Source organism: Antedon mediterranea, chromosome 1, assembly GCF_964355755.1.
Source record: "Antedon mediterranea chromosome 1, ecAntMedi1.1, whole genome shotgun sequence".
NCBI classification, from domain to species: domain Eukaryota; kingdom Metazoa; phylum Echinodermata; class Crinoidea; order Comatulida; family Antedonidae; genus Antedon; species Antedon mediterranea.
This window is the reverse complement of record NC_092670.1, coordinates 33,554,850-33,578,515: the sequence shown is the minus strand read 5'-3', so window position 1 is coordinate 33,578,515 and position 23,666 is coordinate 33,554,850. Positions and strand designations below refer to the sequence as shown.

The 23,666-nt window shown below is 32.6% G+C and overlaps 2 protein-coding genes across 2 annotated transcripts; both read right to left on the bottom strand.

The window, feature by feature from the left end:
* Positions 1-1,394: 1,394 nt before the first annotated feature.
* Positions 1,395-12,389, bottom strand: LOC140043995 (MFS-type transporter SLC18B1-like). The gene is made up of 12 exons (XM_072088768.1): positions 12,187-12,389; positions 11,523-11,786; positions 10,950-11,045; positions 10,493-10,566; positions 9,572-9,719; positions 8,915-8,983; positions 8,046-8,136; positions 5,570-5,706; positions 3,593-3,783; positions 2,816-2,986; positions 1,912-2,055; positions 1,395-1,633 (listed from the first exon to the last, which is right to left on the bottom strand). Exons 2-12 carry the CDS (start codon positions 11,745-11,747, stop codon positions 1,501-1,503), a joined length of 1,479 nt encoding a protein of 492 aa, XP_071944869.1. The 5' UTR covers positions 11,748-11,786; positions 12,187-12,389; the 3' UTR covers positions 1,395-1,500.
* A 178-nt stretch (positions 12,390-12,567) lies between these two features.
* On the bottom strand, positions 12,568-23,273 carry LOC140042867 (MFS-type transporter SLC18B1-like). The gene is made up of 12 exons (XM_072087848.1): positions 23,196-23,273; positions 21,008-21,266; positions 20,401-20,496; positions 19,269-19,342; positions 18,684-18,831; positions 18,514-18,582; positions 18,133-18,223; positions 17,512-17,648; positions 16,886-17,076; positions 14,431-14,601; positions 13,694-13,837; positions 12,568-13,601 (listed from the first exon to the last, which is right to left on the bottom strand). Exons 2-12 carry the CDS (start codon positions 21,248-21,250, stop codon positions 13,532-13,534), a joined length of 1,434 nt encoding a protein of 477 aa, XP_071943949.1. The 5' UTR covers positions 21,251-21,266; positions 23,196-23,273; the 3' UTR covers positions 12,568-13,531.
* Positions 23,274-23,666: the final 393 nt, after the last annotated feature.

The following is a 23,666-nucleotide window of genomic DNA, read 5'->3' as shown; positions in this document are numbered from 1 at the left end:
AAAGGAAATAACATAATTGTATAGTAACGTGTCTATTAAACATGTAGTGTAGATAACTGCGATTTTATAAAAAGTACGCTCAACATGCTTTACATAATAAACGAGTCACACATGGTGTTGATTCAATAATAATAATATGTAAATCGTCTATTAATTATACCAATTGCTATATTGTTTTAAAACAGTTGTCGTTTAGATTTTGTTTAAGAGTTAATGAAATCAAGAGAAATTGATGTAGGAGCCTAGAAGACCAAGTGTTTGCAAGATATTATATTTTAATAATGTGCCCAAAACTAACTATAATATACATAGCTCCTGCTGTTGGCAGGCAGACCCGACTCGAGAACCTGCATCTATCTGGAAGCCTGCCTTTCTTTTTATTATCTCAAATTAAGATTATTTAGTTATTGTTCAATCATCTAAAAGTAAAGAAATAAATGTTTAGTGAAACGAATGAACAAGTAAATAAGACACTCTTTGTTTAATTTATTTTAATAAATCTGACTTTATACTACATACGATTGCTAAGAAGCTCCATGAACATTACATTTGCTTAGGCCTACTGCTTTATATGGTGTTTACCATACGTTTGTAAGGACGTACTGTTTAAAAAACCTCAAAACTCTACCCGCATATATAAAGACATAGGGAAATCAGCTTTGATTACAATATTTTTAGTGACCCCATCACAGTTCACCATTTCCCTTTATTACGAAATTATTATCGTAATTTATACAAAAAATACACTATCATTTTTTATATATTCATTATATATTTATGTACACCTTGTATAAAAATACACAACCAAGTTACACAAGTTATATAACTAAAAAATACCTGAACTTGAAACACTTATTGTTAAGTCAAGATAAGTTATTTTGTACGACACGCAAACGTCATGCAGGCACGCGCGAAAACTACTTCTGCTGCAAGGCCGAAAGTTGTAGAAAAATGGAAGATGAAATTGAAATTATGGAAATTAGAATACATTATTAACGCTGTCCGTGCCGTATTTGTTTAAGATGTTGAATAGTAGGGATGTGCATACATCCTGAGCGTACGGACTTGGGCGATGGCAACTACCAGAGTTGATTCGGGGCGCTGCTGTCAATGTAGAAGACGAAGAAAGAAATTAAACAATGTCATTCATTTTTTCACATTCACTTTTTTTTAAAGTTGATTCAAGTGAATCTGCTCTGTTTCATTAATAGATGCAATGACATTTCTCTTATATATCAGTATATTAAAAATACACATAGTACTCATACAGAGGCGGATTCAAGCACTCTCCTACCACCCCACTGCACTACATTTTGCTAATTTTAGTTAGGCACCTACAATTTGCCATTTTCAGACCCTGCAACCCCTGCCCCCCCCCCCCTCCCCCGCCCCTATTTTAAATCCTGGATCCGCCACTAGCAGTACATTATGTAGCATCTATCGCTTCCAAGTCATGGAATCAAAATCATTCAGTCACTATATTGGAACGTTTGTTATCTTTCAATGATAACCGCGAGAATAATTTCTTTCTGTGTCAACGTTATTCTTAGCGTTTGCCAATAGACTGGTTCGCTCATTGTACATATCCGTAGAGTTAGAGAAAAACCTCGAAAACAAGACTGATTGACGTCTTCTAAATAAAGACAAAGAAATAAAATACATTTTAAGCAAATAATCAAAGGAAAAATGGAAAATAGTTATATTAGCAATTGATTGTCATTTTGATTTTCTTCTAGGCCTAAAGTTTGTCCAAAACCAATAATTAACCATTATTAACAAAATCCTTCCTTAATTTGTCGTTTTTACGTCGTAAAAACTTAATTTATGATGTTTTTTTCATCAGCTTAGTGGGTTTTCATGCTCTATTACATAGGTCCAATGCTGTGCTTACAAAAAAAACTCCCTACTTACCCTTTTCCGCATCTATACTCCCAGAAACAAAACAATATTGTCATGAAACAAACAAATAAAGTAAACAGTCCGTAGATCAATGTAGCAGTTGCAAAATCAAACTGTTCAACCAAAATTCCACCCAAAGTGGGTCCAACAAATGCACTGTGTTAAAAATAAATAGCATCACTATTAAGCTGTCTATACCATTGTAAACATGATGTGCTTAAATGGTACTGTAGTGATATGACATCATCGTATCCATATGTCTATATATAAATAACGTTTGATAGTGTAGAGACAGAGCTGCATAACAAGCGTAAAAGTGATGATAATGAATATTTTCTATCTCAAATCAGAATAACTTCCTATTAATAATAATATTTTATAATACATTCTCATTAAAGTATTTAGGAAGTAAATAATGTGCAATGTCAGTGTAAAACATTGCTTAAAGATGTATTGTCCCCCAAAAACATGAAATATGTTATTTTGTATTATATATTTTGTTATAAACTCAAAACTCATCTCTTCAGAGAAGCATAATCACACGCTACTACTTGCATAGATCTTGGAAAACACAGCGCTTTGAAACCGTTGTCTCTTGCGCTTTATAAATGTTATTTATTATTGTTATAAAGTTTCACTTTCGTAGAAAAAGAAAATTTGGTTTTCAATTATAAAACGATCAAATGGTGAAGTGAAAACAAAAACCCATAGCTTTGAACGTTTTTTCAGGTAAATACAATTGTTTTCTCAATCTAATTTTTGGTCAAAAGTGTATACCTATTATGTTACATTGAAATGAAACATTGTTAAGAATTACTTTTCAGGGGGACAATACATCTTTAGGAAAACCAAACGTATTTTTAAATTCCAGGTAATTATAAATTGGGAGCCAGATTAGTGTTTCTTCTGCACTTACCCAAACGAGTATGCGCATGTTCTTATTCCTGAGAGAACACTGTATGTTTTTGTGTCTTCTGTAAAACCATTAAAGACTGCTGCAATTATCATATCTTGTAAACCTGCAGTAAGACCACTGGCTAGCCCGATGTTCAGCACGAAAATACCAACGCATATCGTCACGAGTGTACTGTAAATATTCAAATAATCAATTATGGTACGACATCTTTATTCTACATTGTATCGTGTCCAAAACAGAAATCGCCAAATGTAAGACATTTACATTTTCTGAGTTTCCAATTATTCACAGAAATATTATATATCGGGACAGTTTTCTATTTTGGAGACAACATTGTCACTATTCTTGACAAAATGTCTACATTTTGGACAAATTTGAATTTCTCTATATTGGAAACTTTTTCTATTTTAGACACACTACAGTATAGTACCGGTACCAATGTCACTATTCTTGAAAAATTTCCACATTTTTGACAAATTCGATTTTCTATAATATCTGAATTTGTCTCTTTTGAACACGATATAGCGCCACCTCTCAATATTGTCGTTATGCGCACCCACTGAGATTTTGTAGTATTTTATTTTTTTTTCGATTGAAATTTCTGAACTAAACTTTTGCCCTATGATTCATATAAAAATGTAAAGTTTCACTCACGAGGCATTGGTGATACATCTTATTACATTCTACACGCAGAAATTAAATGCCGAATTCATTTTGTATAATTGGTGATCTAACCGTTCGTGTTGGTATAAGGAATAATTGTCAATATTTTCTTACTGTGAAATATTTCCGATTGGCCATGGTCCAGTGATGATATAACCTATGATACTGCCAAAATATCCGAAGATGACTACTTTCCGGGGACAGTTATATTTGTCAGCAAGGAACCCGAATATAGGTGAAGAGATGGAAAATGCTACTCCCATTAACAGAAATACAGATCCAGTTTCAAATGCGTCGAGATTAAACTGTAAAGAAAAAAACTACAAATGAATACAAATCTAAATCAACTTACATTATGTTATATCATATAACACCTAACAAGATTATTTTCAATTGATTGAATAATTTGTTTATTTTTTTAAATGTTTTTATTCATTTTCATTCACAGCATACAATAGCCTACCTAGCCTCAAACACGACAAAAATGTTTGTATCCTGGTATGTCCTGTGGGTCACATCATATTCAATCACTACTCCATTGGACACTTAAGTCATATACCGTTAAATGTTGGTATAATGACCGTTGTATTTCATTATATGGCCGTTGAACTTCGTTTTTTTTTTCAGAAGACGACGATTACTTAGCTGTAGCTAGGTCAATCCTAACGTTTCAATTATACTATTATCATTAATTACAGTAACTAGAGGGTGAGCTCGCTTCGCTCGCTCCCCCTCTAGGAAGTGTAGACGATGGTTCTCGGAATGATAATGTTCTCCTTATACATTTTCTGTCGGTTACCATTATTGAAAATGCTTGACATTCGTAAAACTAAACTACTTTGTTTCACAGTGTTTTAGATGATTAATAACATTTTAAAGTATAGTTTTTATTGTTTGGTAGGGCCCTTTGGGGAGGCGGAGGTCATTTGAGGGAGGTGCTCATTCGAGGGATATACCGTATGTTAAATTTTTTAGTTCTAATAATATGGTAACATTTTATAATCAAATGAAATCCTCTCATAGATATGAAAAGTGGTAAAAAAGAATAACAAATGCTTGGTAAATTGCAGATAACAGTGCGGTGAATTCTACTACAAATAGTATAATTGTGTTATTATAAATATGTGGATGGACGTTTATTAGATAGTTGGGTTGTGGGGGGGGGGGTGGGGAGGGCGGGGGGTTATTATTCAAAGTGATGTTTTATTGGAGAGGCGTTTATTCAAATGAATACCATCCTAATAATTATTAATACATTATTTAATTTAATCATCTTTTGAAACTAACTGCCGTGACAGAGTGGGCCCAAGAAAGAAGACATTACGGCTTGCAACATGGGCAGACATCTCGGTCCTAACGGGACACAGGAAGATAGCCTACAGTTATTCCTGCAAGCTTACTCAATAAAACTCAGCTATCGGGGTTTCACTCGAAAAATGTCTTATCAAATCTCCCTATGTAATTTTATAATACTATTCCCCACAATATATTCTGATTCTTTATGGCGTATATTTAATTTGATCTTTATTAATTTGCAGTATAATTCCTATTATTTAACTACTGTACCTTCACACACGTGTGGTATGTTTTAAAATAAACAAAAAACTGAAATGGCTATGATTAATGGCCAATTTTTTTTTTCGTCTTCCAAAGGGACACTGTATTGATTGATGGAAAGTGCCTGTTTCCAGTCACCTTTAAGGTCAAATCTATTATTTTAACTGCTCCCTTGTGTATAAAACAGAGAAAATATTTGAAACTAAGTTGAACTTATCTTAAACCCGGAAATTACTTTGACCGGGAAGAATTGAAATTCAGAGGAAAATCCAATGTTGAAATCATAAATGTTGTTAAAAAACTCTTTATAACATCTTCCTAAGATATAAATATGGAACAATAGCGTCGGCGTGCACACTAATGTTATCAAATCTACGTTTCGCGGTACATCTCGGATAGATAAGGTAGGTATCCAAGGCGGAGATTTGTAGAGAAGTTTCTGCATTGTGCTCGCCTATGTCAGAATTAACCATAATTTATATATAGATTATAGTACTGTAAAGTACGTCAACACATTAGATAAAAAAAACATACCTTCTGTAACTCTTGAGAAAGTGTTGGTTCCAGGAAAGACATTGAGACTCCTCCTAATACAGTTGAAATGACTCCAACCCATACTCCAGGGACGCACATTGTGTGTAGAAGCGACCCTGTTACTTTTGAGTTTAAGGCTATTGGAAAAACAAACAAAAAACAAGTTATATTGCATGACAATGCATATAACCCAACTATGTACTGCAACCAATGAATACTGTATTTTATTTTCAATTCAATTCAAAGCAACATTTGTTTTCTCCTTTCATATACAAAATAGATTTCAATGAACAATATATAATGTAAACAAAATTTCGAAAGAAGAAGGTACACGCCCAGAAAGATGAAAACACATCTTGTGGAGGACGTACCTATTACAGACACAGACAATGAAAATTAAAAAAAAAATAAATAATAAATTTTAAAAAAAACCCGACCGAGGAAAAGTTAATATTTGGAAATAAGGTGACTTTTAAGTTTAGATAAAAATTATTTGCTAGAAACAGAGTTTAAGATGGGGAGTGGCATCGTTCCAAAAAGTGGGTCCGGAATACCTAATGTTGTGTTGAAAGTGGTTGGTTTTATGGGTTGGAATATGTAATTTTGAACAAATACGGGTATGATGATAATGAATTGAAGAATTTGGAGTGAACATGGAGCAGAGATGTTTGGGAAGGTTAGAATTAATAGAAGAAAAGATGAACGAGCCTTGTTGGGTTAGATTGATATCAGAGACTTTGAGAAGATGGAGCTTTGAAAACAGATGAGATGAATGAGACAGGGGTAACCCATATATAACTCTGATGGCCTTTTTTTGAAGAGTTTGAAGTTTTTTAATACTGGAAGGATAAGTGTTGCACAAGAACATATTGCAATAGTTAAGATAAGATAAGATAAGATAAGATAACTTTTATTGATCCTCAAAAAGGAAATTCATTGCTCGTCATAATAACAAAGAAAACACTATAAAAACAAATAATAGCATAAAACCATTCATATAAAAACATCTAAAAAATTACAATATAAAATTATCTTCTTGACTTCCTGTTGTACTGGATGATACCGGAGGGAATAAAGGATTTAGCAAATCGATTTGTTTTCACACTGAGGAGCCTCAATCTACCACTTGGATTAAGTTGGTCTATGATCACTTTGTGGAGAGGATGAGAGGCATCCGACTCAATGCGTTCGAAATCTTTCTGGAGGTGTTCTAGGTGCACATCGGTAAAGGAAGGCAGTTCCAGACCAATCATTTTACCAGCCCGACGGATGAAAGTTTCAAGGCGTCCTTTATTCCCTCCGATCCGGTAACATTACCAGCCCAACAGGAGAGGCAGTACGTCCAAACACTACATATAACGGATCTATAGAACGAAAGTAACATCAAATCACAGGAGTTAAATTTATATAAAGTTCTCATACAATACATTCTGGGACTTAATTTTTTGCTGATGAAGTCTATATGGTTTCCTCAACTCAGTTTATCATTGAAAACAATTCCTAGATACTTGTACTGGTCAACAATTTCAATTTCTTTACCTTTGATAGTGATTGGTTGAAAATTAAATTTATGTTTACTCCTAAAATCAATGATCATCTCCTTTGTTTTTGATGCATTTATTTGGAGATAATTATCGTCACAAAATTAAACAAATCTTTGTATTTCGCAGATAAGATAAGGCAGGATAAGGGAGCAGTAAAGAATACGAAGAATGTTAGGGGGTAAAAAAGAAGAAAGTCTAGTGATGATGCCAAGACTTTTGGAAATTTTATTCTGAACAAAATTGATGTGATTTTTCCATGAAAGTCGACTGTCAAGATGAACTCCTAAAAATGTAGCAGATTGAACTGAGGGAATATCATGATTGTTAATAGAAATGTTATAGTTTGCAGTATCAATGTTTTTAATTTTCTGAGGGGTCCCAAACAGGATGAAGTTACATTTTTTGTTGTTAAGAGAAAGTTTGTTAGCTAAAAGTATTGAGACATGAGGGTCAGATTGGTATTAACAGTATTAAATAAGGTTTGAATATCAGGGTCAGAGTAATAAACAGTGGTGTCGTCAGCATATAGAAAAAAATTAAGAATTGAAGAAGAAAGATATATATCATTAATATATAGAATAAATAGGAGGTGGTCAAGAAGAGAGCCTTGGGGTATTATAAGAAGTAATTATTCTTTAGCAACCAAGTAGCGTTCAGTCAGTAAGACGTTTCTTTGGCAAAATGATTTCATATAATTTGGGTATTAATAAATATGAGACGAGAAAATATAATTTACAAATGCAAGGCGTCGTAAGATGGCCATTGTCTGTTTACTTTACATTAAGGAGACCTCTAAAAATAAACCTTTTGGGCTAAAAAAGACGCCCCTCTCAAAATAAAGTCCACACAAGAGTCCTAATAAACTGAAGAAACACATGGGTTTCTTTTATTTACGGCCGGTATGTTTTTTTTTTCGGTATCACTCGACTTACGTGCGTTTTCTGGAATTATATATGACACCGCAATCACATTGATAAACATTGCAACACCCACTGCAACAAATGGTAAAATGAAGCCGCCAATCTGGAAGTAAATTGTAAAATATATAAAGATATAATGAACAACTTGCAATAGGTTTGTCACCAAGTAAGCAAGTTGCTTCTTGATGAGTTATGACCAAAACAATGTTTCTTTCGAAAGAAGTATGAGAAAGATTTAAAAAAAAAAGAATAGAAAGGCTGTGCGTTCAAGATGTCACTGAGTTCAAGTTGATGTCAAAAGCTCCCACGTAGGATATACTCTTTCAGGAACATTCTGTCTTCATACAGTTACTGTAGCCAACGTTTTGCGGTAAACAATCATTAGAATGGATCGAATTCTACCGAGTTCTAAAGTCTAAAATCTTTACCCAAAGTAGCGAGTTAAGTTGAGTATCTATACAGTATACCGGGTATCTCGTAATAAATATTGGTATTAAAATTATGGATTTAAATATCAAGCTACAGTATAGGTTGTTGAATTTTCCAAGTCATAAAAACCTTTGTAGTCAAATCAAATCCTTGTCAAAGCCATGCCTTATTGCTGGAGATTATCCCTAGTTTGTCTAGGTCCGGTTACTACCGTACTCTTATTTTCACTGACACTGTACACCCCAGAGAAATGTTGAGCGGCATCTTGCTACACATGGCCTAGAAATCCTAACTTCATAGTCAATCACTACCAGAGCTGTTGCGGTGTAATGCTGTACAAAACATAACAGTGTGTTTTAGAAATGCATTAGGCCTAACGATTTGTAAAATCTATTGAATTATGGCCAAGAGGTACTCATCATACGTATATAATAGATTTAAGAAACACTGACCTCATAAAGTAAGCCACCAACAAATGGACCTAATATCATACCGAGTCCAGCACTTGCAGCAATATTTCCCTACATATAAAAGTTTATTATACATTATTATTATAATTAAACTTTATTTCAAAGATGGAAATAATATATTTTAGATGACTTTGTGTTAATGCCAATAATGACGTAGCCTTCAATCTTCGCTGCGCATGTGTAGTTAAGTTGACTACCCCACATAAACCGTGGTTTGAGATCAAGTGATTGTGGCTGTGACGTAGATGAGCAGTTGTCATCACCAGGCACTAAAATATTAAAATCTCCTATGTAAATTAGTGAGATTAATGATTATTGGATTGCAGATTGGATTTTTTTTTCTGTTACCCATGACGCAAATCCTTCTCTTTCAAGTGTCCATGGTCTAATATGGTTTAATATAAAATGTAATCAAGAAATAAAAAAATATATATACAATATAATATGTTAGATTTATTAAATTGTGTTGTTGTGAAAGCTTAACCTACCTACACATTTGTATATATTATATAATACAATTCTAGATCTTACGGATGGATACATAATAACATGTTGTCTATTTTGTAATTTTTTTATCAAGTTTAAGAGTAAAACTGTATCAACATCAATGAAACCAGTTTCATAATTAATTATACTTACCATTGGTTGGGACATTGTTCCTTGAAAGCAATTTGCAAGTATTGTTAGGCTCGCCGTTATTGCTGCTGCTCCTCCCATGGATGTCAAAACTCGTAACGAAAAACAGACGGCCAAAAATGTTGATTTATCTTCGAAAATGTCAACAAATCTAAAATAAAATAATTATTATTTGGTAGCATAGCAGAGTGCCAGCATACACAAATAATAAATAAATACACAATATTCATTATGGTGGTGTTCGCGCGCATTCTACGAGTTGTGTGTTTAACTGCAGATTATAGATTTATATGTACTTCTCTACACTCTCACCAAACCACATTGCTGGAAATTGTGGGAAAATGTTGTTTGATAAATATTAAAACGTTATAATTTGCCCTGTCTAATTTGCTTTGTCGATTAAGAACATTTTCCAAAATATGAGTTTTGATTTTGTGACAATCAATCAACTTTATTTCGTTCCATAACATAAGCACAAACTTTTTTTTCCATTTACAGAAAAATAATGTATCCAATTATGAACCTGACTTTAGTTCGTAAGAAATCTATCATGTAATAAATGTTTCCTCTACGATTTTACTTACTTTATTTAGGACCCTTTTTCATAAAAAAACATTTATTGCATGAAATGTCAATTATAAAGCAAAGATAAGGATCAACATAGATGTGTGTATTGATAGTTCAAGATCATCTAGGCCATACATAACGTTTAATCAGAATGTCATGGCGATTGACAAACCTTTCCAATACTAGAGAAGGTACAATGTCAATAATATTAGTTACTAACAAATTGTGATAGCAATGGTCAATATTAATTAATTAAGTATAAAGAAATCAGATCAGGATTAATCTAGAAGTAACTTGTCTTGGCAGCTAATTGTATGTTGATATTATGAATAAAATAATAAAGTGATAAAAACCTACCCAAACAGGATATTTCCTATTGCCGCAATGACGTAACCCACTGTAAAGGTTGGCTTTAACCCAAACACTGGGATCTACAAAAAAAAAATTTTGACATTTATTCATAAAACCTCGGAGGTTATAGAATAGTAAATCTTGCCAAATTGTTGTCATTGTTAAGTTGAAAAATTTTATTTTTACTGTAATTTCACCACCAGCATTTTGTTTTAATGCTTGTACTAAACATGTTTTCATTTTTACCCTTTTTTCTCTTGCCATTGTATAGGAATAAATCATTGTAATATTTTTCCGAGTTTTCTTCAATTCAAAATGCATTGGCTCTGCAATAGTTTTTTTTTAATTTCTACACTACTGTATCTTGACTATCCTAATACATGCATTGTCCTTCTACATGCTCATTTTTATAACATTTTTTTAAATATTTTTAATAAATAACAAAATTGTTTCTTAGACTCACAAGTTTTCCGGTGATTAGTGCAAAGACAAACATTGACACGTAGTAAACCCCAAATATTAGTCCTACTTCAGACGGTGTAGCCCCGTGGTCCTCTGCCTGTAAAATAGAATGTGTCGTATATCTAGTTACATATTTTGAATAGAAATACAAACACTGCGGATTAGATTTCTGTTCCATATTTGTTTATTCTTAATTTGTGTTTACGAGAGGTTATGATAGTTTATATATTTGATTGAAAACATAAGAAAGCCTAAAAGATCATTTGTCCTAATGATATGCCTATTGCATAATCGGTATTCACTTTGAACAACACATTTTTGGTCAAAGTGAATAACGATTCATTTCTTATTTCAATTTCCCTAGTTAATAGGAAAATTAAAACAAGTCAAGTACACCGAACAACAACCAGTTTTTGGTTAAATTTGACAGTTTATTTTTAGTTTTTTTTCTGCGGAAGTAAATAAGTCCACACAATTATTTTATTCATTTTGGTTTTTAATGTTTGGTTGGGAGTGGAGGTGTGGCAGGTGACAATACATCTTCATTATGAAACTGAACTTAAAGTATACTCACGGTTAGAGGAAAAAACGGAGTAAGGACAGAATATGCCATATTGTTTAAGACGTGTGATAACGCAATGCACACCATGATGATTTTTTGTACACGGGTCCATGAAACATTAGACTTTGATGATGGTGGTCCATCGGTAATTCGAGCAGGAGCAATGGAATCAGTAGCAACGTCAACTAACGACAGTTCAACTGAAGACAGTTGGTCCATTGAAAATCCGTGTGGCATAGCCAAATAAGTTGGTATTGCTTAGGATCAGAACGCTCTCTGAAATAAGTAATGGATATTTTCTATTTTATATTAGTAATTTAAATAAAAATGTTTCTTCATCAACAAATGCATTTTGGATGAAAAATGGTAAGTAAATAAAAGCGTTTTGGATTTCAACCCCCAACCCCCCCCCCCCCCCCCTCCTAAAAGCTCAGCTACATGCATGACATTTAGATATAATAGTTGGTTACATATAATTTCAATATAATGACTATTTTCTAGAACTGTTCTTTTTAAATGAACAAGTTGTACTTGTGTTTTATTGACTAACTTGTAATGTACCTGAATCGAATTAATACAGTAGTTCTAAAAAGAACATTCCAAAATTCCAAATTATAAAATTATAAGTAGATTACTGTATGGAAGTAATAACAAAATGTAACAAATATATACTCACCATTAATCAAAATGAACCAATTCCCTTCAAAATTGTTTTGTGAATGATCAAAATTGTAATTTTCAATCCTAATGTTTGTTATTTATAAACATTAACAAGGTTTGACAAGTCATCAAAATTAAAGATCTTCTTTCTTCTTGTTCTAGCATGAAGCTCCATTCTTCTGGATTAAACTAGAAACGCCATTAGTTTGGCAGGCGTTCAATTAAAGTTCTCTAAGTAACGAATAGCAAGCAAGGTATTTATTCGACATAAGTAGCAATGATAATTATAGCAAACGCCATGGAACAATAGTTCAATTTCTTTATAATTATAATTCCATTTAGTTTTACTAATTGCCAATTTGCTTATAAGCTCATTCCAGGATTTATAGCTTAAAAAAAAAACAAAAATGTTAAGATGACTTGCAGTATCTGTTTAATGTGTTGACATTTCGTAAAATAATAAAAATGCATATCGATCTTTACTTAATCATTTCCGCTTTTATATTCACACGACCTAGAAATCCCATCAGCCTTCATTAGAAAAGTTCATATTCATTTTGATTCGCTGTAACTGTATTTTGTCTTGTTGTCTTTTATGTGTACACTAACTTAGGGGTTGGGTAAACCGGCTCAGCTACAGTGATTCAGTTCACTTAGGTTGACCTTGGTCTCCCCAATTTCAGTTTGTTTTTGTAATGCATATACTTAAATAGACCAAATAAATAATGAAATGAAATTACCGTTTTAGAGCCGCACATCGTCGTAAAAACCAACGCGCGCAAAACGTAAAAAAATAACAGAAAACTGTAAAACATTTTTTTGCGAAATCTGCTTCTTGAATACAATACACCAATATTTTATTTAATAAATAAAACTTATATAATATATCATTCATAAAATAGACCGTATTATCATTATCCAGAAAATCTGGATCCTGTTACATGTCTGATTCTCGTAGAAAGTGCCTGATGATAAGCTTTTTTAGATAGATATAACTGAAGAAGCTCTATCTGTGGAACTGGTTCAATTAGGGGTTTTCATCTGTTCCACCTGCATTTTGTAGTTTAGGGATTTTTTTCGTGATGAAATTTCGACAAAGGGCTATAATGACGAGATTTCAGAATACCTTAGAAATGTCATAACTGGTTAAATTCCTGTTTTGTCATTCGGTAGAAAGGACCATAGGAGGAGATTTCAAAAGTTAGCAACGAGTAACCATTATGACGAAATTGTAGAGAGTTAACGAGTAACTAGAGACTAGTAGCTGCAGAACTAAATCACTTAGTTCAATTTATGTTTCGTCTGCGACATTTGGTGTTAAGTCATTGAGCACAAATTGTATTGTATTTCTCTCTCTTACTTCATTTAACCAGACTTTGACCTTCATCTATCCTATGATTAAATCTTGAGCTACATATCAATTCTCTTCTCCTAACAAAAGACAAATTAATTAAGTAAACACAAAATCCTAATTGTAATGCAACAGGATTGACACAATATTGAATAATATAATATTTACTTACCCTTTTCCACATCTGTATTCGAATAAAGAGAAGATCAACATTACAATAGCAAAAGTGAAGTTTAGAAACCCCAACAAAGAAGATGCCGTTCCAAAATTAAGATTTTCAACTAACAAGCCTCCAAGCAATGGTCCAGTAAATGACCTAAAGAATAAATACTATCAAAATTAAGTTCTGAACTTATGTGTAGGCTTTGGTAAGGGTTGTTTTGAGTCCAACCGGGCACTGAGCCAGTGGAATTTCGGAAACAAAAGAAATGGACATCGTTTTCTGCTTTCAACAGTTTATTCAACTAAGGAACCACTGTTAAACTGTATCGATCAGTAAAACTATAGTTGTGATACTCATTAGATTTAGTTAGGCCTACAACTCCTTAAGATGTGTATTCACAGTTCACTATTTGACATTATTTTACAATATCAATATACAGTAGGCCACATTGTTATGAATACCGTGTTAGTTTGATTTACGCATCAAACTGTTGGCTATCTCTCTGAGACGTGTTAAACTGTTTTCGCGACACTGCACCTCGGTGGAGGTAGGACGTATCCAAAATAGTATTTCTATTAACCTCCAGTTGATACAAAACTAAATAAAACAGCTAGAATCAGTAACTCATATGGGCATACAGATATCTGTGATGAACTTTAAAGATTGTCTTCGATAATGGCACATATTTTAGAAACAGTATACCTGCATTTATTTTCCATCACCTTTGGACAGGTCAATCCACTTACCCTAATGAATATGCGGACATGAAGATTCCAGATACTACTCCATATGTTGACATGTTGTCTGGCATACCATTAAATGTCACAGTACCTAGGTAATCCTGGTATGTTGGTATTATAGCAGACCCAAAGGCTACGTTTAGTACTATTATGCCAATGCACATAGTGGCTACTGAGCTGTACATACAGAACAAGGTTTGTATTATACAGGGCCATCACAATTTTAGGTTTACTGGAAATCATTAGGCTGTATAAAACCAGTCAAGAACCTCTGTGCATCATGTAGTAAGATAAGATAAGATAAGATAACTTTTATTGATCCTCAAAAAGGAAATTCATTGCTCGTCATAATAAAAAAGAAAACACAATAAAAACAAATATAGCATAAAACCATTCATATAAAAACATCTAAAAAAATACAAGATAAAATTATCTTCTTGACTTCCTGTGGTACTGGATGATACCGGAAGGAATAAAGGATTTGGCATATCGATTTGTTTTCACACCGAGGAGCCTCAATCTACCACTTGGATTAAGTTGGTCTATGATCACTTTGTGGAGAGGATGAGAGGCATCCGACTCAATGCGTTCGAAATCTTTCTGTAGGTGTTCTAGGTGCACATCGGTAATGGAAGGCAGTTCCAGACCAATCATTTTACCAGCCCGACGGATGAAAGTTTCAAGGCGTCCTTTATTTCCTCCGGTAACATTACCAGCCCAACAGGAGAGGCAGTACGTCCAAACACTGCATATAACGGATCTATAGAACGAAAGTAACATCAAATCACAGGAGTTAAATTTATATAAAGTTCTCATACAATACATTCTGGTATTTAATTTTTTGCTGATGAAGTCTATATGGTCTCCCCAACTCAGTTTATCATTGAAAACAATTCCTAGATACTTGTACTGGTCAACAATTTCAATTTCTTTACCTTTGATAATGATTGGTTGAAAATTAAATTTATGTTTAGTCCTAAAATCAATGATCATCTCCTTTGTTTTTGATGCGCTTATTTGGAGATAATTATCGTCAAAAAATTTAACAAATATTTGTATTTCGCTACGATAATTTTTATCATTGTTTAAAACTATGAGACCAATAGTACTAGTGTCATCAGCGAATTTACCAACGGGGCAAAGCTCATCATTTAAAGATCTGTAATCGGCCGTATACAAGGAATATAATTAGGTGCGTTGACAGTACCCTGAGGAATACCGGTGTCACAGGTTACGATTTCTGACTTAACACCATTAATATTAACAAATTGTTTTCTATCACAAATGAAATTTAAAACTAAACGAACAATCGGACGGGGAAACTCCATATTCAACATTTTGTCTGCTAGGATATGGGGTTGTATGGTATTAAACGCAGACTGAAAATCAAAATACATAATACGTGCCGAGTGGCCTTTCTTTACATATATCTAGATGTGAATACAATTTATGTAATTTAAAATATATCGCATCACTGGTACTACGGAGAGTGATCGGTAAGCAAATTGCAACGGGTCTAACACTTTTTCAGCATAAGGTTTCATAATTTTTAAAATAATACGTTCCAATATTTTCATCGCGACAGACGTGAGTGCGATGGGTCTCAAATCATTCATGCTGTTAATCGTAGGTTTCTTAGGTACAGGTATTATGCATGAAAGTTTCCAAATATCCGGGAACGCATGATAAGAAAGAAACATATTGAAAAAAATATAACTATACCATCAAGGTGAGGAGAGCAGACCTTAAGTACTCGTGGTGGGATTCTATCCGGCCCAGCAGCCTTCAATGAATTGAGTTTCATGAATTCGTTATGTACATCAGAAATGCTTATACTAAATTTGGGATCATCTTCAGTCAACCGACACAAGCTAAATAGAGCCTCTCTTTCTTTCTATTTAACTCATTAACATTGCACAGTAACTTTCGGAATCGAGGTGGGTGTATTACCACCGTTCTTGTAACCACTCATAAGTTTCATACCCTGTCAAACTTGTTTCATATTATTAGACCTGAAGTTATGTTCAACTTTTTTCCTATAAATGTTCTTCTGTTTCATTATTTCAGATTTAATTTCTCTAGTCAATATTTTCATACGATTAGAGTCGATCGCCCATCTTAAAGGCTCTACGTTTCTCACACAACAGTAATGTAACGCCTTATAACTTAATAACTAGTAAAAGTGTTAAGAGTTGAAAAAACACAAATTATAGGGTATCTACATCATTTTTCTGATATAAGCCCACCATTGGGTATAATTCCTATTCAAAACTTGGACTGAAACATTAAAATACAACGTCTAGCCTACATGTTATGCATAAGCCTATACTAAGCAATACTGTGTACACACTCAATTGGTGAAATTGGCCGTACGATTATATTAACTACTTTATCTTTTATTTTACAATATACAAACTACCATAATAATTTATAAAATATACATATATGAATAAAATCTTACTGAGGAATATGTAAAGGAAGCCATGGTCCAAGTATGAGATAACTGAAAGAGGCTAGAAAACATCCAAAAATGATGAGTAATCGTGAAATGTTATATTTGTCAGCTAGCCATCCGAATATAGGAGCTGCAATACCGAATGATACACCCATCAACAAGAACACAAGACCAACTTGAATAGGCGTTAAATTAAACTATAAGGAAAATATGAAAAGATGAGAGATAAAATAAAGAGTACAGACTCGAGGATGGATAAACACTTTTTTTCTACATCCAAATGACCATTTGTCATGAAAATGTATGTGGGCGTATTTGCATTATGGACATTATACTAGAGTTAGCAAAGGAAATTCAAATAAGTAAGGTAGAATAGGTTATCTTGACTAACTTTATAGGCGTATCCAAGGTCTACTCGGCTAACTGACCAATCCAACCACTCAATTTAACTATAAAATAAATTACTAATTTTTAATAAACCCTTCTAATACCTTCTCTCACAAAACAATCTAAACAAACAAACAAGAACTCGGAAGTCCTGGATCTGCTAAAACTAAATATTTTACAACTAGGACATTCAAGTCTTTTTACAGTCTTTAACTTTCATAATTTTTCAAAAATACTGTACTTACCTTTTCTAACTCAGGTGATAATGTTGGATCTAGAAATGTCGCCGAGGCTGCTCCAATAAATGATGCAGAGGTAGCAACCCAAGTCCCAGGTATACTCAAAAGCCAAATATATGAGCCACTTTGTGTGCGTATATATTCTGAAGTTAGAAATAATATTTAAAACATTTGCGAGTTAATAAACGCATTCTAATTGCTATTTGTAAGCATGCTTCATACGCAAGTCCTAGTTCTAGATTCTGAAATGTCTGTTTTTACAAGATATAAAAAAAATAAACCTCACAGTAAACCTTCCAAACAATAACGAATGGCATCTATAATAAAGCAACAAAACTCTACATACACCTTCAAACTTTACAGTAATGACAAAATGTGATGTGCCCATACAGTATAATGGACTTGATGATGTCATATCATTTCCATATTTAAGTATATCACTACCGCCATATATCACAATTTTTTTCAAACTAGTTTGATAGTGTCTATACAAAGCTTTAGATTAGCATAATTTTACAGCTTTGATTGATTAGAATTATCATAATAATAATACAACAACAATTTTCTGAAACTATAAAATTACTAAAAACAAACTTAGAAAAAACAATTAAGAGTACATAAACATACCATCATCCAATGGTAAAATAAATAGTAGTAGAAAAGAATGCAGAAGCATTACTCCACCTAAAACAGCAAACGGTAAAGTGTATCCTCCTATCTATAACAAAAAGACATTATTATTATTATTATTAATCTTGTTGGGATTGGAAACACTATCGACATCTACTATATCTACATCTAGTAAAGCCATTCTAAAATTGGAAAGTCATTTATTGAGGAAAAAACATTTTTTAATAGGTCTAAAGTTATATAGAACTCTGAAAATCAGAAAATCTTAACTATACATTAACATCTGAACAGTCATATTGCATAACCTTATAGTTGTGGAGAGTTGTATAATGCAGTAAGATAAATAACTTAAAGGTGAACATCAAACGCAGTACTTACTTCATACAGGACGCCACCTATAAATGGACCTATCATCAATCCAACTCCAACAAAAACTTCAACAGTCCCCTAGAAAAAGAAATTCAAGTAATAGTAGATACATATAGAAATATCAATTTCCTGATATACCTCTTCACAATTCTGTATCCAAGAATTTAAATTTTGCTTACCATTACTTGACCAATTGCATCTGGAAACTTGTTAGCAATGAGTGACAATCCAGCCGTCACGACGGCAGCTGTACCTAACGCTTCCAAAGACCTTGTAACTGCACAGAATATTACAAATTCAAGACCCGGATCAAGTTTATCTAAAAATCTAAATTAATACATGTTATAGATAGAAATTTACCAAAAAGGAATATGTTGATGTGGTGTGTTAGATTGATGTACATTATGTTGCCATAATTTGTTTAATTTCGGGAAATGAAAACATGCAACTTGGTTCTAGTGACTGCATAATGTATTAAACGCTTGGGAAATGCGTTTAGGGACTCCCAAACCAGCCTCCACTACTAAGGTGAAATCTTGCTGCCACCACTCATCTTATGTCATGAGTAATTTTAGAAAGGTCTACTATAAATGATATAGCTCAGATTTGTTTTCATGTCCATTTCAGTCAGGTTGGTGCGTGGGGAATACTGCCCCTTTTTGACTAGTAAATGAGAACTACTTTTTGTTAACTTTCTGTTAACTGTCAGACATTTAGTATTTTGTTATTTTAAAAACATCGTTGCATAATGAATACACATTTACCCAAATACTATGTTGCACCCTGCAGTCAAGAAGTAACCAGCAATGTACATAAACCGAGCACCAATCACTGGAAGCTAAAAAATGATTGTAAAACAAATTAATTAAAGCACTCAGAAACTAAGTGAAGTACTTGGAAAATATTGCCACAGAGGGCGCATGGACCGATTTTCTTGAATGTTAATGTTCTTTATATATGTGAATATAAATTCTGAATGATATATTGAGATTGTAGGGCTATCGTGCTAACAAACAAACACAGGAAGTACTATACTTAAAAAATCACAGAAATATCTTTAATTTAACAAATATGAATGGAAATGTTTTCATACAGTTATTTTTATTTACTTTAAGTGCGTAAGTATTATATGTGTGGGTTAAAAATGATAAGATTTTAATTGTTATATCTTGCAAAAATAATTCTTTCTACGATTGATAACATTTCAAAAATCAATTTTAAAACACCATAACATTTCTGTGAAGCCCGGTACACAGATGGCTAATATTAATTATTAATTTATAATTACCCTTATTATTGTTATACAAACTGCGTGTTTGTAACAAATTACGATAAAAATAAAACAACATACACACTTTGATAATAATTGTATTATCGTTTTATACAGCATTATATTATTTGTTATCAAGCTAGCTGGTAGACAGATGGTTATTATATTATCATAATTACCACCTTATTACTATGCATTACCATACCGTACTTCAAGAAAAATATGTTGATTATTAAAATACTATGATAATAATAATAATATAATTATTTAGTGTATTACATAACGGGCTACATAAATAAAGCTACCTATGTACAAGCGAAATCATGATGTCTATTACGAATAAGATTCTCTCCTGTTATAAATATTGAAGGAACTTCTTTCATAGTTTTAAAAACAAAATTAATAAAAGTTAGAATGGTTTAATATGAAATGTACGTTCACAATCAGCGTCTGATTAATTTTCTTTGTTTTTGTATTTGTTTATATGAATGTACTATCCGATTTAAAAGGGAATACGTGAATGAAGGGCCATGTGATGGTTGCGAAATGTGTGTCTTTTGTTTAACGTCATTACATTTATTTATAGCAAACGTCTTTAATTAATAAAATTAAATTAGATTACTTACAAATTTTCCAAATACAGGTGAAGACAAACATTGTACAAAGGAATAAATGCCGAAAATCAATCCAACTTGAGTGGGTGAGGCATCCAACCTAACTGCCTAGACAGAAAACGAATTTTAAAATATGAATATCAAATACATAGGCCTACACATGTTGCAACTCTCTGTTTTGCAGTGTTTGAGAACATTAAAAGTGACTAAAATAAGAGAATAACAATTCAAGCGAAAGCTATTTATTCGGCCTTCGGTCAAATCATATATTATTATGTTAATGTTTTTACAATATATGGATATGTATAATTCAAATGACATTATGAAATACAAATTTCAAATTATAATAATAGTATCGATAAAAAAAAAAATATGAATTAAAAAAAATATATTTGTGCTGTAAATGATTATAACAATTTTAAAACATGAAATAAAAATGAACAATTCTGAAAAAATCAAGGATACATTTTAAAAAGTTGATTCGAACAAAAATGTTAAAATGTCCCAACCCCAACAAATGAAGGTAGTGCTGTTCAGGCAAACTGTTAAAGAATCAACCTGTTGATGGACACAATAATATTTAAACAATTACAGAGTAGAGAAAGAAGACAACAAGTACCTCGGTTGGAAAGAACGGTGCAAGGATAGACCATGAGATGTACTGAAACAAATTTGAAAGAGCAATGCATGTTATTAAAACTTTCTGTTCTCGTTTGTACACAGAATTAGTTTGTTCTTCTTTAATAAGAATGCCATTTTCTTTTATCACATTGTCATTCACTTCGGAACACGATTTGTAATTTCTGTTTTTAAGAATCAATAGTTCTTCTTCAGTGCCTTCATTGTTTTCGAAGTTCAGCATTTTGAGTTAGTTTGTTCTGAAGCGAAAAGAATATTTTGTTTTTATCTTATTGGTTAGGCATGGCCTAATTCAAGACCTATGAATTTAAGAATTTAAAATACACAAATACATTGATTGTAGATATTATAAGCCCTAGTAAACAAATAATAGTGTTTAATAATTCATTCAAGTAGTTCAATTTATAGTTTAATGACTTGTAAACATTAATGTTTATACTCCTTTTTTAGTTTTTGCTGGTTGTAATATTTCAATATTTGTACATCAGCCAGTAATTTTACTAATAATAATAATTGATAAACATATTATGTTTATCATCCAGTGGCGCAGATATTGGGACACAGAAGATCCCCCTCTTTAATCTTTCAATGACAAGCCTATGTGTATTAAGCAGAAACTTGTTTTGCTTCACACAAATGTTCATCGGATTGGCATCATTGTATACTTTTTCATTCAATTAAAGACACAGGTAAAGATAAAAGACAAATATAACACTGATGAAGATCTTCTTGTTTTGCTTATTAGCATGGCCCTACTATTTTTCATATCATTGTGACATTTACAAGTTAGTTTAGAATATCAAAATATACACAATACTAATTATGACTCATATTAATTAAGTCCTGGAAATGCAGTATGTAAAAAGTTAATCAGTAACAAACTACACTTATAAACTCTATAGGGTGAATAAAATACAAGAAGAAGAGTGTTAGAGATCATGTAAAACAGAAAACAAAGCATCATATATTAAGAAACAACGGGACAAAATGTACATGCTCATAACGTGAGGCAACCAAATTACAGCCAGACCAAAAATGTCATAAAACGGTATTCATAAAAAGGGACTATTTTTAGTCCTGGACTAAACCTGGACTAAACATGTACTAAAATCGGCAAAAGATTGTCCACTCAAGAGGTATATTTAATAAAGTCAGTCCTGGACTATCTCAAGAATAGCTCGAAAAATGATGGCCTGAGGTAAGGTAGGTTACAAGTGTGACAACTTTAAATCATAGTTAGTCCAGGTTTCATAAATACCGTATCAAAGATAGTCCAAGACTACCCTTAGTCCTCAACTAGTTAGTCCAGAACTAAGGATAGTCCCCTTTTATGAATACGGGCAGCAGCATGGTACAGCAGTTTACTTTTAGAATTTTGCGAGACAGACCACTTTACTAGAGAATCCAGAGCTAGGAAACATTCCATTTTAGTCTAGTTAGATGCTCACATAACTAAGAACCCATGTGAGTTATATACTAGTCGGTCTATGCAGTTATGTGGGTTTTCTCTGGATTTGGTAGCTTTTAAGTTCACGGATTAGTTTTCTAAACGCTTAACAAATCGTATTATTATTGATAGATCGATTGGTGTTTGGTAATTTTCAATAATCGGTAAAGTCAATTTTTGCATATAGGTAACCATCTTAAGTTTCTAAATTGAATACCTGAATAAAACAAGTTCTACACAATAGTGTTTTAAGAAAATACAAGGCCAACAGCCATAAGTCGCGTACTAAAACGCATAGTGATACCGGACCGACAGACAGACCGACATACAGACAGACCGACAGACCGATCGACATAGTGAACTATAGAGTCGCGTCCACGCGACTAAAAACATATAGTTTGTTGATTTTAAATAAAAACACAGTGAAGTGACTATGTAGGCCTGTGTATGTAAAATCGAATACCTGAGTAGGCTAATTTAACACCCCACATCAACAAACAAATACGTAGGCCTATATTAAACTGGGATATCATAGGTATGGTCTTATTTTATAATCATAATAGAGTCCTCGCAGATAGTATTCCACTCTGACTAGTAGAAATTAATTTCCTTTTTAATACAGTAGTAGGTCAGTAGAAGGTCTTTAATGTAAGCCTAACACATTTTATGTGCAATAATAATAGGCAAACAAACAGTAACTAACAATTGATAACAAACTCACCTTAGGGCCTATATCATTTAGTATAAAGCAACCATGTTCTATAAAGTACATGATGATAATGATGACACACTAGCCGAATGATACCACTACTAATGACAGCACCATTGAATTTTGTCTAAACAGACAGTTCAACGTTGAGGGCATGCTCTAAAATATTAACATAATTTAATATTGTATTGTACAATATTTTCTTACTTGCAGAATAACATTAAACAAGAAATATTTCATACAAAAAACGCCGCTCGCTTGTTGACACACCAGTTTTAAAGATATAGTGTCCCCCTGAAAAATATTTTTCATTTTAAATTAGTTTTTGAATGTGTCATTCTATTGTTACATAATAGTTATTCACGTCGTTAACCAAACAAATACTTAATTTGTCTTGTCAGACAATGGTTTTTGGGGTATAATTAAACGTTTTTTATCTTTTTATACGTGAATAAATATTTTGTTTGGTTGCAGAAGTGAATA